This window comes from Onthophagus taurus, chromosome 3, assembly GCF_036711975.1.
Source record: "Onthophagus taurus isolate NC chromosome 3, IU_Otau_3.0, whole genome shotgun sequence".
Lineage (NCBI taxonomy): Eukaryota > Metazoa > Arthropoda > Insecta > Coleoptera > Scarabaeidae > Onthophagus > Onthophagus taurus.
The window spans coordinates 3832676-3854731 of record NC_091968.1 but is presented as its reverse complement, the minus strand read 5'-3'; the positions used below and the strand labels follow the sequence as shown (position 1 = coordinate 3854731).

The 22056-nt window shown below is 34.8% G+C and overlaps 6 protein-coding genes across 12 annotated transcripts in view; 5 read left to right on the top strand and 1 right to left on the bottom strand.

Annotated features, from left to right (window-relative positions):
- The window catches only part of LOC111418340 (discs large 1), a 439942-nt gene that overhangs the window by 152728 nt on the left and 265158 nt on the right, over nucleotides 1-22056 (bottom strand). The window lies entirely within an intron of this gene.
- LOC111418336 (larval cuticle protein A2B-like) overlaps nucleotides 1-22056 on the top strand; it is a 101966-nt gene that overhangs the window by 45361 nt on the left and 34549 nt on the right. The gene's annotated exons all lie outside the window — the stretch shown is intronic.
- Nucleotides 5635-6470, top strand: LOC111418344 (larval cuticle protein A2B-like). The gene is made up of 2 exons (XM_023050864.2): nucleotides 5635-5728; nucleotides 5793-6470. The coding sequence occupies exons 1-2, from the start codon at nucleotides 5717-5719 to the stop codon at nucleotides 6381-6383; spliced, it is 603 nt and encodes a 200-aa protein (XP_022906632.2). The 5' UTR covers nucleotides 5635-5716; the 3' UTR covers nucleotides 6384-6470.
- On the top strand, nucleotides 7241-8397 carry LOC111418341 (cuticle protein-like). Its single transcript, XM_023050861.2, has 2 exons — nucleotides 7241-7341; nucleotides 7397-8397. Exons 1-2 carry the CDS (start codon nucleotides 7330-7332, stop codon nucleotides 8297-8299), a joined length of 915 nt encoding a protein of 304 aa, XP_022906629.2. The 5' UTR covers nucleotides 7241-7329; the 3' UTR covers nucleotides 8300-8397.
- On the top strand, nucleotides 14400-15170 carry LOC111418346 (larval cuticle protein A2B-like). Its single transcript, XM_023050865.2, has 3 exons — nucleotides 14400-14483; nucleotides 14546-14756; nucleotides 14817-15170. The coding sequence occupies exons 1-3, from the start codon at nucleotides 14460-14462 to the stop codon at nucleotides 15098-15100; spliced, it is 519 nt and encodes a 172-aa protein (XP_022906633.1). The 5' UTR covers nucleotides 14400-14459; the 3' UTR covers nucleotides 15101-15170.
- LOC111418343 (pupal cuticle protein Edg-84A-like) lies at nucleotides 20623-21889 on the top strand. The gene is made up of 2 exons (XM_023050863.2): nucleotides 20623-21087; nucleotides 21149-21889. The coding sequence occupies exons 1-2, from the start codon at nucleotides 21028-21030 to the stop codon at nucleotides 21692-21694; spliced, it is 606 nt and encodes a 201-aa protein (XP_022906631.1). The 5' UTR covers nucleotides 20623-21027; the 3' UTR covers nucleotides 21695-21889.

The following is a 22056-nucleotide window of genomic DNA, read 5'->3' as shown; positions in this document are numbered from 1 at the left end:
CGACATCGTGAGGCGAACGTGTCGGTCTTCTGGACACGCAAAACGAACTCTAGGAGAAAAGAAAGAGTCGAAGTGTGTGATGTGAGAGGGAGAAAGACGCTGGTCGTAGGATCCGCATGGTGGGCGGCCAATGGATTTATAGCGTCCGCTTTTGGACGTCGTTGTGACCGCCGGTTTTCCGCTTCGCTTACGAGATAATTGCTGTGACCATTTTGAAAGAGAAGTCGGGTCAAAATCAACTACTACAAATTAACTTCTTATGACCATGTTTAATTTATTTTATTAAAAACTTTTTAATTGTAACTTTTAGTAAGTACGACGTGGTGGCAAGTAAAATACGTACAATATTAATTACCATAGGGCCATAGTTAAACTAGTTGGTCGCCAAGTGAACAGAAACCGCCGCAACAGCAGCGCGGTCGGAGTATGGGCACGTTCCCGAAGGAGTTGTTCTCCGAAAACTCCTTGAATCCGATCCGCAGTCGCCATTAAACGTAATCGTTAGCCAGACCAGAATGGATTCTAGTCTCTCTGTCAATGAATTAATATAGTCTCCATTCCCATTCAAAGTACACGACGAAACTTCGGGAAACTTGGCCCGCACGGAAACTCCCGCTCAAATTGGCGGATTAATACCAATTTCTCGATCCGTTTAATAAAGATCTCATTCCGCTCGACGGAGGTTTTGAGAAATATTCGCGTATCTCTCGCTCACTCCTCTAATTTTATAAGGGTAATCCTTAGGGATCGGCGAAGCGGTTCTCGTATTTGTTGTAACGGTAACGTTCCGTCGTTTCCGTCCAGGTTTTACGGTCCGGGTCTTTCGGTTGCGTCTCAGAAACAATTTAAACTCTAGCGTTTGGAGTTATTCCCCAAGGAATAACGGCTCTCTCCCCATTCTGGACAACCCACCATTGCAAATTGTACCGCAAATAAACCTTAGTTTGCCTTTCGTCTTTAGCTTACGACTAACTCGCCTGTTAAATACTAACAAAGGATTTTTGACATAAATGTTTTGGACGTATAATGACGTGATGTTAATGATAATATCAAAGATGATCTATTGGAGCGCAAGTATAACATTTGTAAAGTAACCCAAATGTTAAAATACAAAACAAAAGAGCCTCTTCCTTTATAACAAACATATAAGGAATGCGTGTCAAAATCGAAGAATACAGAAAGCCAAAACAAATGCCCCAGTGCAAAAGGTGTCAAGGTTAGAGCCACACCAAAGGTTAGTGCCACAAAAATCCGAGATGTGTTAAATGTGCTGGTGAACACTGGACCAGCAAATGCACTAAAGCCAAAGAAATCCCGGCTAAATGTTTCAACTGTGGAGAAAATTATCCAGCGAACTACCGAGGATGCATTGTGATTGAGGAATTACAAGCCATCAGGAATAAGAAAACAGTAAATTCAAATAAAATAAAGCCAGGCGTCTCGTATGTCGAAAAAGCGAGTGGTGACACTGCAGAGAAAACTGTAAGTACATTAATCGATAAGAAGGCTGACAGTAAATTAGATCTAATACTAGAAAGAGTACTTCAACAAGAAGCAACAATAATTTCATTGACAGCAATTTAACCCATTTAGTCCCACTGGTGTGCGTCTTTAAAATTATTTTACAGCCATACATTACCAGACTTCAAGGTGCTAGCTGTTTGTACAACACTATAAGGTTGTTAGGCTATACATATCAAAATATTTCATAATTCTTGCTATTTAAACCATATTTGCATCAATTCTTTTCTATTGAACATTTCTGTTCAAAATATACAATAGAAATAAAACTATTTTTAGTACATAAAATTCTTTAAAATTTTGACATTTACAAGTTTTTAGTGCATATTTTCCTCATATATATCTTGCAACGCGAAATAAAAATATGAATTCTGAAAATACGTCTTGAAACATTAATGGTGCAAAAACACACCATTGGGATGATTGATGAGATATAAAGGTTACATTATCTTTCATATTATCAGAAACCAGTTTAGACGCATTTATTCGGTGAATTCCCTAGAAATAGTCGTTTATGGACATAGTGTGTCAATATATGTGTAGTAAGTTTAGCGTTCATTTACATGAAGAGTGCTTCGCGAGTTATCACAACAAATGATTATACCCTGTTCATTCCATTGATGCGTTTTTGCACCAAGTTTAGTACTTATAAATATTTCTTATCTTAAACTTCATACTAAAGTTGGTATTTGTTAGCATTATGTTGTATTAGTATTATTATTTATTTACGGCTAATTTATTACTTAGTTAATAAATAATAACCAAAATTTTTGTGTGTTGTTGTTCATTTATCTCACCAGCGCAATTTTTTTTAAACAACTGTGTACATTTTTATACTTTTCATTCCATCTTATCTTAACGAAAATTATAAAAAATCGATTTTTAAAAACCAAGGAGCGATTCAAAAAAGAAATAAAAATGTTTAAAAAGCAGTGTGGAAGAATCGTATATTAATATCAACCATTACAATATTTATCACACAATTCACCCAAGTAATGTGGCTGGAGGTGGAAGTGCAATTAGTATTAAAAGGAATGTTGACCACTATTTGAACAATACAATTAGTACTGAACAACACCAAACCACAGTGCTAAAAGTTCAAACTATTAATGGCTTAATATCTGTAGGAGCAACGTACATACCACCGAGACATAATCTCAAAAGAGAAGATCGAGGCACAGCTTGACAACAAATTACCTACTTGATTTTTTTATTACGAAAAATATATCGCTTAACTTTTTAAACATAGAAGAAGAGTTAGGGCTGGACTCAGATCACCCACCAATAATTATTACTCTAAATAACAAAGTATGTAACAAAGAATGCTTTTTATTACTAACTAATAAACTCACTAAGTGAAAATTGGAATCTATTTCAACAAACATTAGACAATAAAAGTCATCTTAATGCTCTTATGAAAACAAACGAAGACATTGACAATGAAGTAGAAAAGTTCTTAAAAGACATACAAAACGCAGCCTGGGCCTCAACACCAATGTTAACACCAAAACCCAAATCTAATATTTATCCTAAATTCATGAAGAGACAAAATTGCAGAAAAGCGGAAAGCAAGAAAGAAATGGCAATAGAATTCCTAGTGGGAAAAATAAATTAAATAAAATAACACCCGAATTAAGAGCATTAACAGATAGCCACAAAGATAATAATATTCAAAATTACATAAAAGACCTTACTGACGATGCCAGTACTGATTATTCTCTGTAGAAGGCAACAAGAAAGCTTAAAGTTCCAAAAACACACCTCCAATTCGAAATAATAATGGAAATTGGCCTAAGAGCAATCAAGAAAAAGTTAATTTGTTTGCTGAACATCTGAAAGAAACTTTTACATCAGACAGTCCAACAACTATGCTAAATAGTGTCCCTAGCGTAATTCAAAGTGATCAGCAGAGTAATATACCATGTATAAGAATGAAAGAACTTACAGAAATATTTTCCAAGCATATGGAAATTTGCTGAAATGATAATGATACCAAAACCTGGTAAACCCCCCACAGAATCTCATTATTACCTTTACTATCAAAACTGCTTGAAAAATTACTATTAAAAAGACTAAAACCTGTCATAGAAGAAAAAGCCCTAATACCAACACATCAATTTGGGTTTCGGAATAAACATGCAACAATAGACCAAATGCATAGAATAACGAATACTATCGAAATAGCAAAGGAAGAAAATAAAGTTTGCTTCGCCGTATTTCTGGATGTTGCACAAGCTTTCGACAAAGTCTGGTTGGATGGTCTAAATTACAAAGTAGACCAAATACTACCATCAACGTGTAGTTGTATCTTTCTGATCGATATTTTAGAGTAAAATACGAAAACGCTTATGCACCACTAGAAATACTAGCCGGAGTTCCTCAAGGAAGTGTGCTTGGCCCAACACTGTACTTACTCTACAGATTCGACCTTCCTCAGGTACCAGAAACTTTAACAGCTACATTCGCAGATGACACAGCGATCTTGGCTTTTGCAGAAAATGAAGTAGTTGCAGCCAAAAAGATACAATTGGCCTTAAATTGAATAGAAAACTGGACCAAACGATGGCCAATAAAGCGAAATACAAATAAATCGACATACTTAAACTTTAGTTATAAGAAAATAAACTATGTCCCAGTACACATAAATGGCAATACAGTTCCTTACGCCGATACCACAAAATATTTTGGTATATTATTTAATGATATTAAATGGATATTTTATTTTTACTTCTCTACCGGTTTCGCCACATAATTATAGCATTATCGGGAGAATACGTCAATGGTTAAAAAAGCATCCTATGATAGAAGTTACTGAAGAAGTTACACCAAGGTGCATGACACAATAACGTTTCATAAAATTTAATCCTTTCTAATCGAAATTTTATAAGATACTCAGTGTAATTTAAGGGTGAAAATACATAAAGAAATGCCCAGTAACTTCTATCATAGAATGCTTTTGTAACCGTTGACGTATTCTCCTGATGATGCTATAATTATGTGGCGAAACCGGTAGAAAAGTAAAAATAAAATATCCATTTAAGGTGCAAAAACGAATTTTATTTACATATCTTGATATGACGCTGGATGATAAACTCAAAGGGAAAGCTCACTTCAAAAAAAAACGTGAGGAACTTGATATCAAATTTAGACACCTATATTGGCTTTTTGGCAGAAAATCAATGATATCTCTAAGAAAAAGTTTCTAATATACAAGCAAGTATTAAAACCAAAATGGACATACGGAATCCAACTGTGGGGTTGTACCTGCAAGACAAATGCAAGTCTGATTCAAAGATTCCGGAACAAAGGACTAAGGGGCATAGTGAATACACCCTGGTATATAAAAAACATCGCAACTTGAAAATAGCATCGGTGTCATCAGAAACTGCATCATTCGCATCTAAACATGAGAAGAGAATTCACGATCATCTCAACATCGAGGCCCTCCAGCTTCTTGGCAACGAGGATATCCTGCGTCGTCTTCAGAGGATGAAGCGCATTTTTGTTTTGGTCTTAAAATGGTATAAATATGATAATATTTGTCTATATTATGGATAAAGCAGATTGGACCACTAGGAAAAGCTGCAAAACATTATCTAGTTTAATTTGGTGTTAAAAATAAGTAACTAATTAGTATGTATTTACAAGGTGTTATACAATTGTGCTATGCATAATATAGAAAAGAAAAAAAAATGTATAATGACAACCTACAAATTCATTCTTAATACAGTTACATTGAAGAGTATATAACCTAATTTTTCCAACACAAACTTTCTATGCAATACGCGCTTTTTTAAAACTTACATGTTGTGAATATCAATTAGTTGAGCGTTCTTTGATGACTTAATTGTTTTGCTTTCTTTAAAACTCAAAGAATAATTAAAATTTATTGCTGTATTTTTGGATGCACGAGATGTGTTGAATTGGATTGAACTAAGAAAATCTTTTTTATTAACTTTGATCACGTTTCGTTTTAAACTTTTCCAAGTCCTTAAACATTCAAGTTTGTAGTCCACTCATGCCGTTCGATACCCTAAATTTAAGCGACCGATTTCTCTAAGTTATTTACGATTCAGTTTACGCACGAATTGTGTCGCCAATTACAAAACCCATCGGTATAAAAACGTTGTGATGTCGAAGTGGTGTCATCAGTTGATCGTCGTACATCAACCAACCATCAATAAACAAACCAACAATGGCCTTTAAGGTAAGAAGTGATTACAAGTGTAGTGAAAAAGTGATAATTGAGTGAATTTCGGTTTTGTTTCCAGATTTTCGTCTTTTTAGCTGCTGTAGCTGTGGCGAGGGGTGGAGTTTTAGCTCCTGTAGCTAATGTAGCCATCGCCGCCAAGTTAGCAGATAGCGAATACGATCCAAATCCTCAATACACCTTCGCTTATGACGTCAACGACGCAATTACGGGAGATTCAAAAAGTCAAATTGAGAGTCGTAATGGAGATATCGTCCAAGGCCGTTATGTTGTTGACGATCCTGATGGTACAAGAAGAACTGTGGATTACACCGCTGATCCATTAAATGGTTTCAATGCTGTTGTTAGTAAAGGACCTCAAGTTAAAGCTGTTGTTGCACCAGCTGTAGCGAGAGTTGCAGCTCCAGTTGTGGCTGCGCCTGTTGCTGCTAGAATTGCTGCACCAGTTGGAGTTCCTGCGCCTATTGCTGCTCCAGTAGCACCTGTTTTAGCAAGGGCTGTACATCAAGTTGCACCAGTTGCTTACCCAGCTCCCGGTTTTCCTAAAATAGCTGCACCCGTAGCTTATACATCACCAATCGCTGCACCATTTTCTTACCCACAACCTGTTGTTAACCCTGTTGCATACACATCACCCTACACTTACGTGTAAAATTTAAGATCAGACTATTTTTTGTATGATAAAAACTCGAGCCTACTAGAAAATGTAATATAAATATATGTATATAAGCAGCAAAAATTTGTTTTATTGTAATTTTTTATCAAAAGGTGATTGTGATTCAATTTAAGTTCTTGAACTTCGTGACATTGAGCGAGAGCAAGCTCAACGACTGTGTCCATACCTAAGTAATCAAATTTAAAGTTTCGATTAGTTCAGAAAGTGAAATAATCCTTCAACTAGACCGTGAAGGAGTTAAGGTCGGTCGACGCGAATTCCGAATTGACAATTTTACTCGTTTCCTATTCGAATGCGGATTACTTAATAAAGGTTTTACCTTAATAAAGTAATATGCAAAAGGCGAACGAATACGTGGGAGCTCTCCAATGTCCTTGCGATAATCGTGACTCAACTGATTTTATTGTGTTGGTCATTGGAACTGTACCGGAGATTATAATTGCTATGGGAACGATATTATTAGATCTTTGTTGATAAGATCAATTCCGAACATAGAATGTTTGTTTTTATTAAATTTAATTTCTTAAAAATCGCAAATATATTAATATAACAAATATGTTACATCAGAAATACATTGACCTCGTCACAACATTTTAATCAAACACCAGAAAAGAAAATAAATATTAATATCAACCTTCTAAAACAACGTTCTAAGTCGATATATAAAAAAAATTACTGTTAATGTATGGAATCAAATTGGTAATAATTACCTTTTACATCATACAGTTATCTTATTTCCAAAAATGTCCGTTCTACTCGGGTGGCGCACACGGCGTTCGTCCTTGCTATTGGAGCGGTGAATTAACTTCTTAAAAAAAATCTTAGACAAGCCGGAAAGTACCACTATATAAAAGGCCGACGTTAACTCGATCATAGCGTCATTCAATTACGAGTGTCTTAGTAGAAGAGAAATAGATCTAAAATGGCTCTTAAGGTACTAAAAGGTTTTTAAAACATCAATATCAAATTAACGTATACTTTACTTCCAGGTAATTATTTTTGGAACTCTTTTGGCTTTAACCACAGCTAGTTACGCTCCAATTGGCATCACCAAAACCGTCGTTGACACAGAATACGACCACAACCCCGAATATACTTATTCATACGGTGTTAAAGACGTTTTAACTGGTGATTCTAAAAGCCAATCGGAAACTCGTCATGGAGACGTCGTCGTTGGGCAATATTCTTTATTAGATTCTGATGGAACGAAGAGAACCGTTGATTACACCGCCGATCCTCACAATGGATTTAATGCCGTTGTTAGTAAAACACCGATTGTTGCACCAGTTGCTAAAGTTGTTGCCCCAGCTCAAGTTGTAGCTAAAGTTGTAGCTCCAACTTACTCAGCTCCAGTTCAAGCTTATGCAGCTCCAGTTGAAACTTACGCAGCCCCAATTCAAACTTACGCAGCCCCAGTTCCAACTTACGCAGCAACCAAAACCATCGTACAAGCACCTACAGCGTACGCAGCTTCAATTCCATCCTACTCAGCTGCAAAAACCATCGTTCAAGCTCCCACAGCATACGCAGCTTCAGTCCCATCGTATGCAGCTGCCAAAACGATTGTGCAAAGTCCTTCAGCATACGCTGCTTACTCCGGAGTAGTCGCACCAGCTGTTGCTAAAGTGGTAGCTCCAGTTTACTCCTCCTTAGTAGCTCCAGCAGTATCAAAAACAATTAGTTATGCTGCTGCCCCAGCAATTTCGGCTTACTCCACCGGTGCGGTAAGCTATGCAGCCCCAACTCTCGGTTATGGAGTTCCAAAATTGGCTTATGCAGCTCCAAATTATTATTCATCAGCGGTGGGAAGTTACGCCTCCCCGTTGTTAGCTAAAAGCGTTATTGTACCGGAATATACGGGATACGCATCACCTAAATACGTCAAGTGGTAGATTCAGGTCGAAGGAGAGAGCCAAACATTCCTCGTATTATTACTGTTACCGATAGGCTTAGAATAATTATAAAAAATAAATAAATTATTGCTGCATTATGACTGTGTTTTAATAACTAATTTATGCAGCAACCAAAACCATCACATAAGAACCTTCAGCATATGTAGATCCACTTAAATCTTATCCATCTCAAGTTGTAGCTCCAGTTGTAACTAAAGTTGTAGCTCCAACTTCCACATCTCTAGTTCCAACTTATACGCAATTCCAACTTACCCTGCTACTAAACCCATCGCTAAAGCTACCACAGCATGTGTTGCTTCACTTCTATCTTTTCCAGCTACACAAACGATTGCGCAAAATCTTTGAAGCTACATACTTTGAATCAGTTATTGCTAAAGTACTACCTTTAATTTACTCATGTCAGTAACTCCAGGAGTATCAAAAACGATTAGTTATGATGCTGCCCCAACAATATCGCCATCCTCCACTGGAGCGGTAAGCTATACAACCCGAACTCTTGGTTATGGAGTTTCGAAATTGACTTAGGAATCCCTAACTTATTATTCATCGGCGGTGGGAAGTTACGCCTCTCCATTATTATCTAAAAGCGTTATTGTAACGAGATATGCATCACTAAATACGTCAGTTTCGCAAAAAAAATAAAATTATCATTACCGATAGGGATGGAATAATAATTATAAAAATAAATAAATTATTCTTGCATCATGACTGTGTTTCGTTTTCATAACTAAAACTTTAACTTCCTCGTTTCAAGCTGCCGCTAACGAACGAAAAGCAGGAGAATTCCCGCTAGAAAATGTTGGAGACGAAATTGACTTCCGAACAAACTGGGTCCGACTCCATCAGAAACTTTTGCGAGGTCCCTGATTATAATAAATAGGCGAGTCGGGGATCGCGGGATCTATTAAAACTCACGTCTCCATCGAGGGGCCAACTTTGGATTCGATGTATTTCAAGAAGATTTTCGGTTCGTAGATAAAGACAAACTATACTGGGACAAGTTACAATTAGGTTAAGCAACTTCGAAAAGCGTTTATTTGAATTTCAATATATCTGTAAGTGTATTTTCTGTTACATATTTTGTAAGATAAGCTTAAAAAAGATGTATACAAAGTTGGCGGTTTGTAACTTAACCTCTAAAAGTTCTAGTTCTAGGTCTAGTTATGCAATGCTAGACCAAGAACTAGAATCATTCGGGCTTAGCCGTCTTAAGCGACATGCGACTAAACCCAAATGTTTTTGTTGTAGGTCTAATGTTATTTCTAGTGACAGTGCAAGTGTAAAACTAGAACTAACACTATACCTAGAACTAGAATCATTCGGGTTTAGCCGTCTTTAGAGACTTGCGGCTAAACCCAAATGATTCTAGTTCTAGGTATAGTTTTAGTTAGTGGTGGAACGGATATCCGGGTAACAACGGATCATTTTTCTGCTCGTGATGCTGGCATGTGTGGGGTTCTTGTGCTCTTGGACTATTCCAAGGCATTTGATAAAATTAATCATGAGCTACTCGTGGCAAAACTAAAATATTATGGGTTTGGAGGTTGTTCGTTGCGCTTGATGGCGTCGTATCTATCAAATAGAACACAATCTGTTAAATATAATGATAATGTTTTTCCTTCCATCTTAATAAAATCAGGCGTTCCCCAAGGGTCCATGCTGGGACCACTGTTGTTTTCAATTTACACAACAGATATCTTAAATCTTAAACTACACTCAAGTATACAAGCATATGCTGATGCCGACACTCAGATTAATTCTAAATTTAGATTGTCTGAATTTGATGAAGCTATGACTAGGGTTAATCGTGATTTGGAGATGGTGGCTCTGATTTCTTACCAACACTGGTTGCAAATCAATCCGAACAAGTCATCCATACTATATTTTGGTAACAAAAAAGCTCTTGAGTTTCTTTCCGGAAACTCAAATATTATTATTGCAGGTAGTTTGATCCCTGTTGTAAATGCAGCGAGAAGCCTTGGTCTGGTAATTGATTCCAAATTGAGATTTGAGGAACACATTAAAAATTTGGTGCAAAAGTCGTTTGCTTCGTTGAGATTGTTGTACTCAAGTCGTCATTTTTTAAATCATAATTTGAAGAGAACATGAATCGCTTGTACTCTCAGTGTTTAATTATTGCGATATCATTTATGGCCCTTGTTTGACGTCGGTACGCAAGTTGAGATTGTAAAAATTCAAAACTGCTGCTCAAGATTGATATTGAGTCTACGTAAATATAACTATGTCTCTCATGCATGGAAAGGGTTGAACTGGATAAAAATGGACAATCGCTGGCGGCATCATATGGCCTGTTTTGTTCATAGCTTGCTGACTTCCCCTACGCCTCCTATACGTTTGCGTGAGTTGCTCATTGGTAGAAATACAGTGAGCGGGCTTTCTACGCGTTGTTGTAACATGTTTGAAATTCCTCGTCATACAACGGCAATGTTTCAGAGATCTTTTTTTTATAATGCCATTAAATTATATAATAATCTTTCAGTTGATTTAAAGCAAATGAATTCAACACGTTTTTCCAGGTAGAGTAAGCAGTTATTTTTGTCATTATCATAGATGTGAATAAGATTCAGATGATTAAGCTCCGCTATTATGTAATTTATTATGTATTATGTTTTAGTTCTTTAGAGTGTTAAACTTTTATTTGATAGAAAAGGCTTGACATGTTATTATTCCTTTTATTTGGGAGAGTAACTGATTTTCAAGGCTATTCTGTACTTAGAATAGCCTTGAAAATTGATTTCTTGGAATATGAGTATGAAAATTTCCCAAAATGTTAATGAAAGTGTCGTCTTTCCAATAAACCAACACGTTTTGAAAAATATCTTTTAGTTTTTGACAAAATAATATTTGAAGCTTTGATAAAATTTTCGATGTGGCAATTTTAATCAATAATTTTCAAAATTTCCTATAAAATTAATTTCTTGAAGGAACCTTGTGGAAATATCACCAATTATTAATTAAAGAATCCTCTTTTTAATGCAACAAGCCGTTTTGAAAAATCATTTTTAGTTCTTGTGAAATAAATTTTTGAAATAATCGACAATTTTCTCGAATTTTGCAATTTTCGCCGATTAAGTTTTAATAATTCGTATAAAATCGATTTCTTGGAATATGAGTATGAAAATTTCCCAAAATGTTAATTAAAGTGTCCTCTTTCCAATGAATCAACCCCTTTTGAAAAATAACTTTTAGTTTTTGAGAAAACAATATTTGAAGTTTTGATAAAATTTTCGATGTTGCTATTTTCATCGATAACTTTCAAAATTCGCTATAAAATTAATTTCTTGAAGGATCCTTGTGGAAATATCACCAATTATTAATTAAACAATCCTCTTTTTAATGCAACAAGCCGTTTTGAAAAATCACTTTTAGTTCTTGTGAAATAAATTTTTGAAATAATCGACAATTTTCTCGAATTTTGTAATTTTCGCAGACTAAATTTTAATAATTTGTATAAAATCGATTTCTTGGAATATGAGTATAAAAATTTCCCAAAATGTTAATAAAAGTGTCCTCTTTCCAATGAACCAATACGTTTTGAAAAATATCTTTTAGTTTTTGAGAAAACAATATTTGAAGTTTTGATAAAATTTTCGATGTTGCTATTTTCATCGATAACTTTCAAAATTCGCTATAAAATTAATTTCTTGAAGGATCCTTGTGAAAATATCACCAATTATTAATTAAAGAATCCTCTTTTTAATGCAACAAGCCGTTTTGAAAAATCACTTTTAGTTCTTGTGAAATAAATTTTTGAAATAATCGACAATTTTTTCGAATTTTGCAATTTTCGCCGATTAAATTCTAATAATTTCTATAAAATCGATTTCTTGGAATATGATTATAAAAATTTCCCAAAATGTTAATAAAAGTGTCCTCTTTCCAATGAACCAACACGTTTTGAAAAATATCCTTTAGTTTTTGAGAAAATAATATTTGAAGCTTTGATAAAATTTTCGATGTTGCAATTTAAACGATAATTTTCAAAATTCGCTATAAAATTAATTTCTTGAAGGATCCTTGCGGAAATATCACCAATTAATAATTAAAGTATCCTCTTTTTAAAGCAAAAAGCCGTTTTGAAGAATCACTTTTAGTTCTTGAGAAATAAATTTTTGAAATAATCGACAATTTTTTCGAATTTTGCAATTTTCGCCGACTAAATTTTAATAATTTGTATAAAATCGATTTCTTGGAATATGAGTATAAAAATTTCCCAAAATGTTAATAAAAGTGTCCTCTTTCCAATGAACCAACACGTTTTGAAAAATATCTTTTAGTTTTTGAGAAAATAATATTTGAAGTTTTGATAAAATTTTCGATGTTGCAATTTTCATCGATAACTTTCAAAATTCGCTATAGAATTCATTTCTTGAAGGATCCTTGTGGAAATATCTCCAATTATTAATTAAAGATCCTCTTTTTAGAGTTGCTTCGTTAGTTAAATCAGCGTCAAAAAAGTTCATTTTATATCTTTGATCCAAATAAGTTGACATATCTTATCAGCTTTCTTGTGGCAGTATAGAGTATCACTTCAAAAGTGCACCAGAGATTATAACCATAATGGCCGGATAGATATGCCGGATAACCGGATATCCGGTAGAAAGGGATGCCGAATATCCGGTATTCGACTTTTCGCAAAATCACTATCCGTTCCATCACTAGAGTTAGTTCTACAGAGTAGTAGTGCTAGTGTTAGTTCTAGTTTTATGTAGAACTAAACACTATACCTTAAACTAGAATCATTCGGGTTTAGCTGTCTTAAGAGACATACGGCTAAACCAAAACGTTACCAGTTCTAAGTCTAATGTTACTTCTAGTGACAGTGCAAGTGTAAAACTAGAACTAACACTATACCTAGAACTAGAATCATTCGGGTTTAGCCGTCTTAAGAGATGTGCGGCTAAACCCAAATGATTGTAAACCTAACTGTCTAACTGCATAGTTACAGTGCTAGTGTAAAACTAGAACTAACACTATACCTAGAACTAGAATCATTCGGGTTTAGCCGTCTTAAGAGACGTGCGGCTAAACCCAAATGATTCTAATTCTAGGTATAGTGTTAGTTCTACATAGTAACAGTGGTAGTGTAAAACTAGAACTAACACCATATCTAGAACTAGAAACATTTGGGTTTAGTCGTCTTAAGAGACGTAGGGCTAAACCCAAATGATTCTAGGTTAAGGTGTAGTGTTTAGTTCTACATAGTAATAATGCTAGTGTAAAACCAGAACTAACACTAGACGACGCACGGCTAAACCCGAAACTTTCTAGTTCTAGGTCTAGTGTTAGATCTAGTTTAATTGTTATGCAGCGCTAGATTGTTGTGTTTTTTGTTAAACTAAAAGTAGAACTAACACCAGTCCAAGAACTACAATCATTCGGCTTTAGCCATCTTTAGAAACGTGCGGCTAAAGCCAAATGATTCTAACTTTTGCGAGGTTCCTGATTATAATAAATAGACGAGTCGAGAGGCCAACTTTGAATACAATGTATTTCAAGAAGATTTTTAGTCCGTAGATAAAGACAAACTATACTAGGACAAGTTACGATTAGGTTAAGTAACTTCAAAAAGCGTTTATTTGAATTTCAATATATCTCTAAGTGTATTTTCTGTTACATATTAATTTACATATTTTGTAAGATAAGCTTAAAAAAGACGTATACAAAGTTGGCGGTTTGTAACTTAACCTTCTTCGAAGGTTTAAATTCCACATTGCGAAACTACTGCGGATGCAGATTAAGCGAACTAAACCCGCGACTTACTTAACTTGGGATCTCGCGATCTGGGATAACACCATAAATCACGACACGTTACTCCGATGCTTTTACAGTTTTACAGTGCGTATCTTAAGTGATCCCACACACGTTGCGGCAGTGAGTTATTCGAGCCGATCCCTCTAAGGACACCAAACGAAAAAGACATACCAACAAAAAAAACCAGCATAAAAGCTCAAAGGTATCGCCGCACATTTTTTTGATTGCGTACACGTTAGAGTCGCTATTCCTCCCCGTAAGGGACCCGATGGGAGTGGCTAAGAATTTTTAAAATTACCCTAGGACTATAAATACTCGATGGTGCATTGGAATCTAGCAGTAAGATTTGAATACCCCTTCAAAGATGGTCACTTGTTTCTCTTTTAAGGTTGGTGTCTTGTGAATTATATTAATTACAAAAATAGTTTTTTTGATTTAAATTTTTCTTAGTTTGTTATTTTCGCAATTCTTGCGGAAATAACTTCATCGAAATCATCAATCATTCCAGTTCACGAAGTTGAATATGCACCAATTACCACAAAAATCGTTGATCCAAACTACGATACTCACCCACAATATTCATTTTCGTATGGAGTTGACGATGTTGTTACTGGAGATTCGAAAAGTCAAACAGAAACGAGACATGGTGATGTTGTAACTGGTTAGAATTGTTTTTTTTTACTTTGGGGTTGTGCTAAAAAAAGCTTTTTGCTTTGTTTAGGTCAATACTCCTTGATAGAGCCTGATGGTACAAGAAGGACCGTTGATTACACAGCCGATCCAATTCATGGATTTAATGCTGTTGTAAGGAAGACGCCGATTGTTGGAAAAGTTGTGGCTGTCCCAAAACAAGTTGTTTCACCCAACATTCTTACGAAGGCTTTGGTTGGACCTGTTAGTTACGATGGGCACATTTTTGCAAAATTTCCTTTTGCTTATGGAGTTCCAATCAAGACATTAATACCTTATCATGATGCGATAGCGTATTCTAAGTTGCATTATTAAAGTTTGAAATGTTAATTTAACTAAAAGGAAATGTTTTTGGCAATATAAAATATAAATTCAATAAACTCTTTGAGTTGATTAATTTATTCTTTTCCATAATCCTAATTAATTATTTATTATGACATATTTAATTAATGCGATAATTAATTGATTAATGTATTTATGACGACTATTCATTATGTAATTATAAATTAATTTAATTTGTTATTGTCTTATTATGTGTTTTTGCATCATGTACAAATCATTTCAACTTTTCAAAATCATAGGGATTATGATCGAATATACAGTGAATCTCACATAAGATGCAATATACAAAAATATGGAAAATATATGGAAATAAAAATCAGGGCGTACCTACTTACTTTGTGCTACGTAAAATGAATCGTCTGAAGACGCACGGTAAACCAAAATGTTTCTAGTTCTAGGTCTAGTGTTAGTTATCACTAAAACTAACACAAGACCTAGAACTAGAATCATTCGGGTTTAGCCGACTTGAGAGACGCGTGGCTAAACCCGAATGATTCTAGTTCCAGGTCTAGTGTGAGTTCTAGTTTCAGTGGATCTAGTGCTAGTGGAAGACAAGATATTGATTGCAGAAGACTATATGCTGCTGGCAAGAGACTAGTTTTGTTGGCAGAAAAATAGATACTGTTAATGAAAGACTAGATACTACTTGCAGAACACTAGATATGTTGGCAGAAAACTAGATGTTGATTGTAGAAGACTAGTTACTTGCTTTGTGGTTTCCCAAAAAATTTTAAACTAAATATTTAATGTTGTAAAGTAATAATTAGCATTCAAAGTAAGTATGGCATAAACCTAGTAGGTTTATATATATCAGTGTTATTAAATAAATATAAATAACTTTCACAAAAATGAGTAGGTGAGTAGGCTAGCATCATTAAAAACAAATCTTTCAAGTTTAGTTTTTTGAAAAATTCTACGACGTCCTCTTCACCATCTTCAGGTAAAAAACGCGTAGTTGGGTTGGGTTGTTCAGCCAAGCACTCTTCTTTGTTCCATAAGTTACTGGAAGCTAGGTTCTCTCTCTCATGACGCTATAATACGACTTTGGACCTTGGTGGTCTTGCTCTTTAAACATTCCTAGGTATTCCTTCGTCTTCCCGTTCTCCTATTCCTTGCATTTTTTCGTTAAGGATTACTGTTGCTAATATATGCTTCATAGCGAAGTATGCAGTATTTCCCATTTAGGGTCACATTTACTAGAAGATATATAAACTGCTCTACTTCTTCTATCGTTTCTACATATATTTTTATTGAACTAAAATTAGCTACTAAATTTTACCTAGAACCTAGAACTAGTTCAGCCGTGCGTCTGAAGACTGACGGCTAAACCCGAAACTTTCTAGATCTAGTATTAGTTCTAGTTTTAATTGTTATGCAGCGCTAGACAAAGAACTAGAATCATTCGGGTTTAGCCGTATTAAGAGATGTACAGCTAAACCCAAATGTTTCTAGTTCTAAGTTTAATGTTCGTTCTAGTGACAGTGTAAGTGTAAAACTAGAACTAAAACTATACCTAAAACTAGAATCATGCGGGTTTAGCCGTCTTGAGAGACGTGCGGCTAAATCTATATTACGAGTTGTATGAAATTTCCGGTATATTAACCAAGTCATGTTTTGGCATCAAAAATTTGACCGATATTAAACTCCAGTAACTTTTTAAGGTTTTTTGCATTGTAAAGTTTATGCTAGTTACTATTAACACTTCATGTCACTTATTCGATAAATGTTCTCACCTAACTTATTTTAACTCCCTAAGGTGGAAAACAGGTGTGGAAAAAATTTGTCACCCTTATTTTTTTTGTGACTTTATTTATAACTAACCTTAAAATATGTTTCTTAAAACTAAAAGTAAAAATTTTTCGGAGTAGTTGACTTGAAATTGTGCCAACATACTTCTATTCCTTGATGGAAATATTTGGATGGAACCTATCTCCATGTTCGCTGCTAACGGCTCCTAGGTTCTCGGAAAATAAGTCGAAATAGGAGTGTAGAAAGGGTATTTTAAGTGACATATTACAACCTAATGCTTGAAATGTTGAAAGTAGTCACATCAAAAAAAATCTGGCGATGGATCCCACTGGGAAAACATAGAAAAGAAAGTCGCTGGAGGAAATTAAGTATTGCTATTAGAGGACTAGATATTACTAATGAAATGCTAAAAACAACTAATAAAAGATTAGATACTATTTGCAGAAAACTAGATACTGTTGACAAAAGATTAGATACTGCTGGCGGAGCATTAGATCTGTTGGCAAAAGACTAGACAGTGCTAGTGGAAGACAAGATATTGATTGCAGAAGACTATAAGCTGCTGGTAAGAAACTAGTTTTGTTGGCAGAAAACTAGATACTGTTAATGAAAGACTGGATACTAATAAAAATTTAATGTTGTAAAGTGATAATTAGGGATCCAAGTGAATCTTGTATCTACCGAGGTAATAACATCCAATGAAAGAATTAAAGTCGAGGGATATATTTATCATCCCCAATATTATTATTCTTACGAAATTTTACCTCTACCTCCTTATATCGAACAACAATTGTACATTCAAGAACAAGATTATCTTATTGGACATTATAATTTAAAAAGCGGCGATGGGAAACAAACTATAATCGATTACGCTGGAGAACCAGTTCATGGATTTCATGCTGTCGTTAGTGGACTAGATATTACTAATGAAATGCTAAAAACAACTAATAAAAGATTAGATACTATTTGCAGAAAACTAGATACTGTTGACAAAAGATTAGATACTGCTGGCGGAGCATTAGATCTGTTGGCAAAAGACTAGATAGTGCTAGTGGAAGACATAATATTGATTGCAGAAGACTAAAAGCTGCTGGTAAAAGACTAGTTTTGTTGGCAGAAAACTAGATACTGTTAATGAAAGACTGGATACTAATAAAAATTTAATGTTGTAAAGTGATAATTAGGATTCAGAGTCAATGTGGCAAAAACATGATGAGTAAGGCTAGCATCATTAAAAACGAATCTTTCAAGTTTAGTTTTTTGGAAAATTCTACAACGGCCTCTTCATTATCTTCAGGTAAAAGAAGCATAGCTGGGTTGGGTTGTTCAGCCAAGCACTTTTCTCTGCTCCATAAGTTACTCGAAGTTAGGTTCTCTCTTTCATAACGCTATAATCCGACTTTGGACTTTGGTGGTCTTGATCTTTAAACATTCCTAGGTCTTTCTTGGTCTTCCCGTTGTCCTGTTCCTTGCATTTTTTCCTTAAGGATTCCTGTTGCTAATATGTGCTTCATAGAGAAGTATGCAGTATTTCCCATTTTGGGTCATATTTACTAGAAGATATATAAACTATACGATATATAAACCATTCCATCAAGCTATCAAGATCCGACTGCATCGAAGCCACGTCATCATCCGAGGTCATAGGGCGAAATATCTTAAGATCGTCAGCATTGTTACATATTTCAGTTGTATATTACAAGCAAAAAGATGAAAAAGTCAAAGAAGTGGGAATTGTGGTTTTGATTTTCCGTTAGACAATTTTTGGTCATTTAAATCGTACCATAACAGAGCTATGAATGATGTTACGGCTACACCAGAGAATGCTGAAAGACTAATAATAACATTTATTGGAGAAGCGGTTTCGAAGTTAGTGCGTGAGATATATCCATTGTACAATGATGTAATCTGACGTTGAATGATGACGATCATGAATTTCTTCTATCAAAGGTGACGTCCCACTCCTAAACGAAGATGAGAGTACTGGAACAGCTGTACCGTTCATAAACTCTTCATCAATACCAAGAAGACAGTCTACTTCTTCTATATCTTCTCTATATATATTTTTATTGAACTAAAATTAGAACTAACCCTAGACATAGAACTAGAACCTAGAAGTAGTTTAGCCGTGCCAAACCTGAAACTTTCTAGTTCTAGGTCTAGTGTTAGTTCTCGTTTAAATTGTTACGCAGCGCTAGACCAAGAACTAGAATCATTCGGGTTTAGCCGTCTTTAGAGGCACACGGTTAAACCCAAATGTTTCTAGTTCTAAGCCTAGTGTTAGTTCTAGTTTTAATTGTTATGCAAGAACTAGAATCATTCGGGTTTAGCCGTCTTTAGAGACGTGTGGCTAAACCTAAATGATTCTAGTTCTAGGTTTAATGTTAGTTCTAGTGACAGTGAAAATGTAAAACTAGAACTAACACTGTACCTAGAACTGGAATCATTTGGGTTTAGCAGTCTTTAGAGACGTGCGGCTAAACCCAAATGTTTCTAGTTCTAGGTCTAATGTTAGCCTTAATGACAGTGCAAGTGTAAAACTAGAACTAACACTATGCCTAGGGAATGATTCTAGTTGTACGTATAGTGTTAGTTCTAGTTTTACACTAGTACTGCTAGTATGTAGAACTATACCTTAGCCGTGCGTCTCTTAAGATGGAAAGTCAGAGTTATAAAAGACGTACGGCTAAACCCAAATGTTTCTAGTTCTAGGTCTAGTGTTAGTTCTAGTGACAGTGCAAGTGTAAAACTAGAACTAACACTATACCTAGAACTAGAATCATTAGGGTTTAGCCGTGCGTCTCTTAAGATGGAAAGTCAGAGTTATAAGCAAAACTTTTCCTTTGCAAAACTACCCAATGCCTGTACTATTAAGCTACGTTGCATTTTATGTGGGATAGTTCAAGTGCATAGTAGTTTCGTAAATATGGTTGCTGCATTTATATATATTGCAAGTTATATGAAATTTTTTTTACGTTCCCATGAATTGTGTAATACATTTATACAGGGTGTATCACGTATGAGTAGAAAAAAATTTGAGGGGTTATAAGCCCCTTTTTTGTGAATAAAATATTCTTATAACACAATGTCCTATTCTTTGCCATTCTTAAGATATGATACGATAAAGTTAAGTGTTTGAAAGTTTAAGTACTGCTGTATAAAAAATTATACTAAGCAGGCTTTGCTTGTGTATATAGCTTTAATTTGACACATAAAAGTCATTTTGAGATATTTTTTTGAGGTTGTTTATACGAATAAATTTATCACTTCTGTTTTATCACTCTTTAATGTGAAAATTTACAAAAATTTAGGTTTTAATAAATAAATTTGCTTATTGTATTAAAAACAACAAAATTACAAAACTAGAAACAAATTACAAATTGCTAAGCAACGCCTGCTTCCTATAATTCATTATCCAGTAGTACTCAAACTTGTGAACCCTTAACTTTATCGTATCATATCTTAAGAAGGACAAAAAATGAGACATTGTGTTATAAGAATTTTTTATTCAGAAAGAGGAGACCTATAACCCCTCAAATTTTTTCTACTCATACCTGATACACCCTGTATTTTTTTTCGTTTTAAATCAATCAATTACATACACTTAGTTTCCATAAAACATCCAAAGAGAATTGAAATGTTTGCCACACCCGAAGGCGTATCTGTTTAGTTTAAGAAACAGGGGGTATCTCTCACGTGCAAAAACTATAAATCACCTACGGCACAAGCCACAAGATCAGATACACACATTCGGTCGTAAAGTTCCGTTGATATATCGCCTGGTGAATCTACGAGATAACGCCTTCTCAGACCAATAAGACCAAACACTTCGGTCAATATGGCGATGGGAAGAATAAGAAAAAGACGAAGGTCCATTACAAGTTTGTGGCGTAATCGGTCAAGTTCGATATCGAGCTTTGGAGACGACAAATTGTGTTATGAACGAAAATGAAACAGAGATAGTCCTTAAAATTTCCGCTTTAAAAAGTTGCGTTAACGAGAGATTTGCAGCAATATCCGTTGTTATGATGCCGATAAAAAGGTACTTGTACAGCATCTTAACGACGCAATTTCCCGGTTTTAATTAAAAAATTAAACGGCCAGAAATATTAAAAGGGGTTTTTAACGGTCCTTGCTGATAACGGTCTTTTATGTCGACCAGTCTCGGTCGAAAACTTTGGAACGATCACATCAAAATGGACCTAGCCATTGTAAGTTTAAAAGGTGCTTTTATTACGTTCTTAAAAAAAATCTTTTCTAATACAAATCTAGATCATTTTATCTACGCTTTATGGGATCCAAGTGAATCTTGTATCTACCGAGGTAATAACATCCAATGAAAGAATTAAAGTCGAGGGATATATTTATCATCCCCAATATTATTATTCTTACGAAATTTTACCTCTACCTCCTTATATCGAACAACAATTGTACATTCAAGAACAAGATTATCTTATTGGACATTATAATTTAAAAAGCGGTGATGGGAAAGAAACTGTAATCGATTACGCTGGAGAACCAGTTCATGGATTTCATGCTGTGGTTAGTGGTTCAGAAGTTCATGCAGCTTTGGCTGCGGTTTTAGCAAAAACGTTAAAATTCGGCGGAGCGGATGCTAATACTAATGAACAAAACATCACACTTCCTAATTACCAAGTTCCGGTAATAAATACTAATGACATGGAATTGGTAGGGATTCAAGGAAAAAAGAAGAAATTTTGGGTCCCACATAAACAGCATGCTATTGTAGACGGTCTCAATCCGTCAGATATACGCAAACAATTAAAACGCAAAGGTTTACTTAACACTAAATATTAATAAAAAATAAATCTGATTCGATAATTATGGGTCGTAATTTTAAATGTTACACGGACCTGAAAGTAGTCAATTAATGTGGCCTCCACATATTTCTTTCTCAATGTATTTCGTCTCGACTTGAACAAAGATAATTGTAACAACTTTTCGAACACGTTTAAAACCTTGTAAAAATATTATTTTAATAAAGAAATTAATGCGTTATAAAATTAGTTTAGAAAAAGATCAAAACAATAAGAAATAAATACGACACGCACACATTAATCACCTACTCGTTATGTACCGATTCAGGAAACAAGGTTCCCATGAAGGTCGCCGAAGAACTTCTTGTGTGGTTAAAACCCGCCGGACGCTTGTACGTTGAC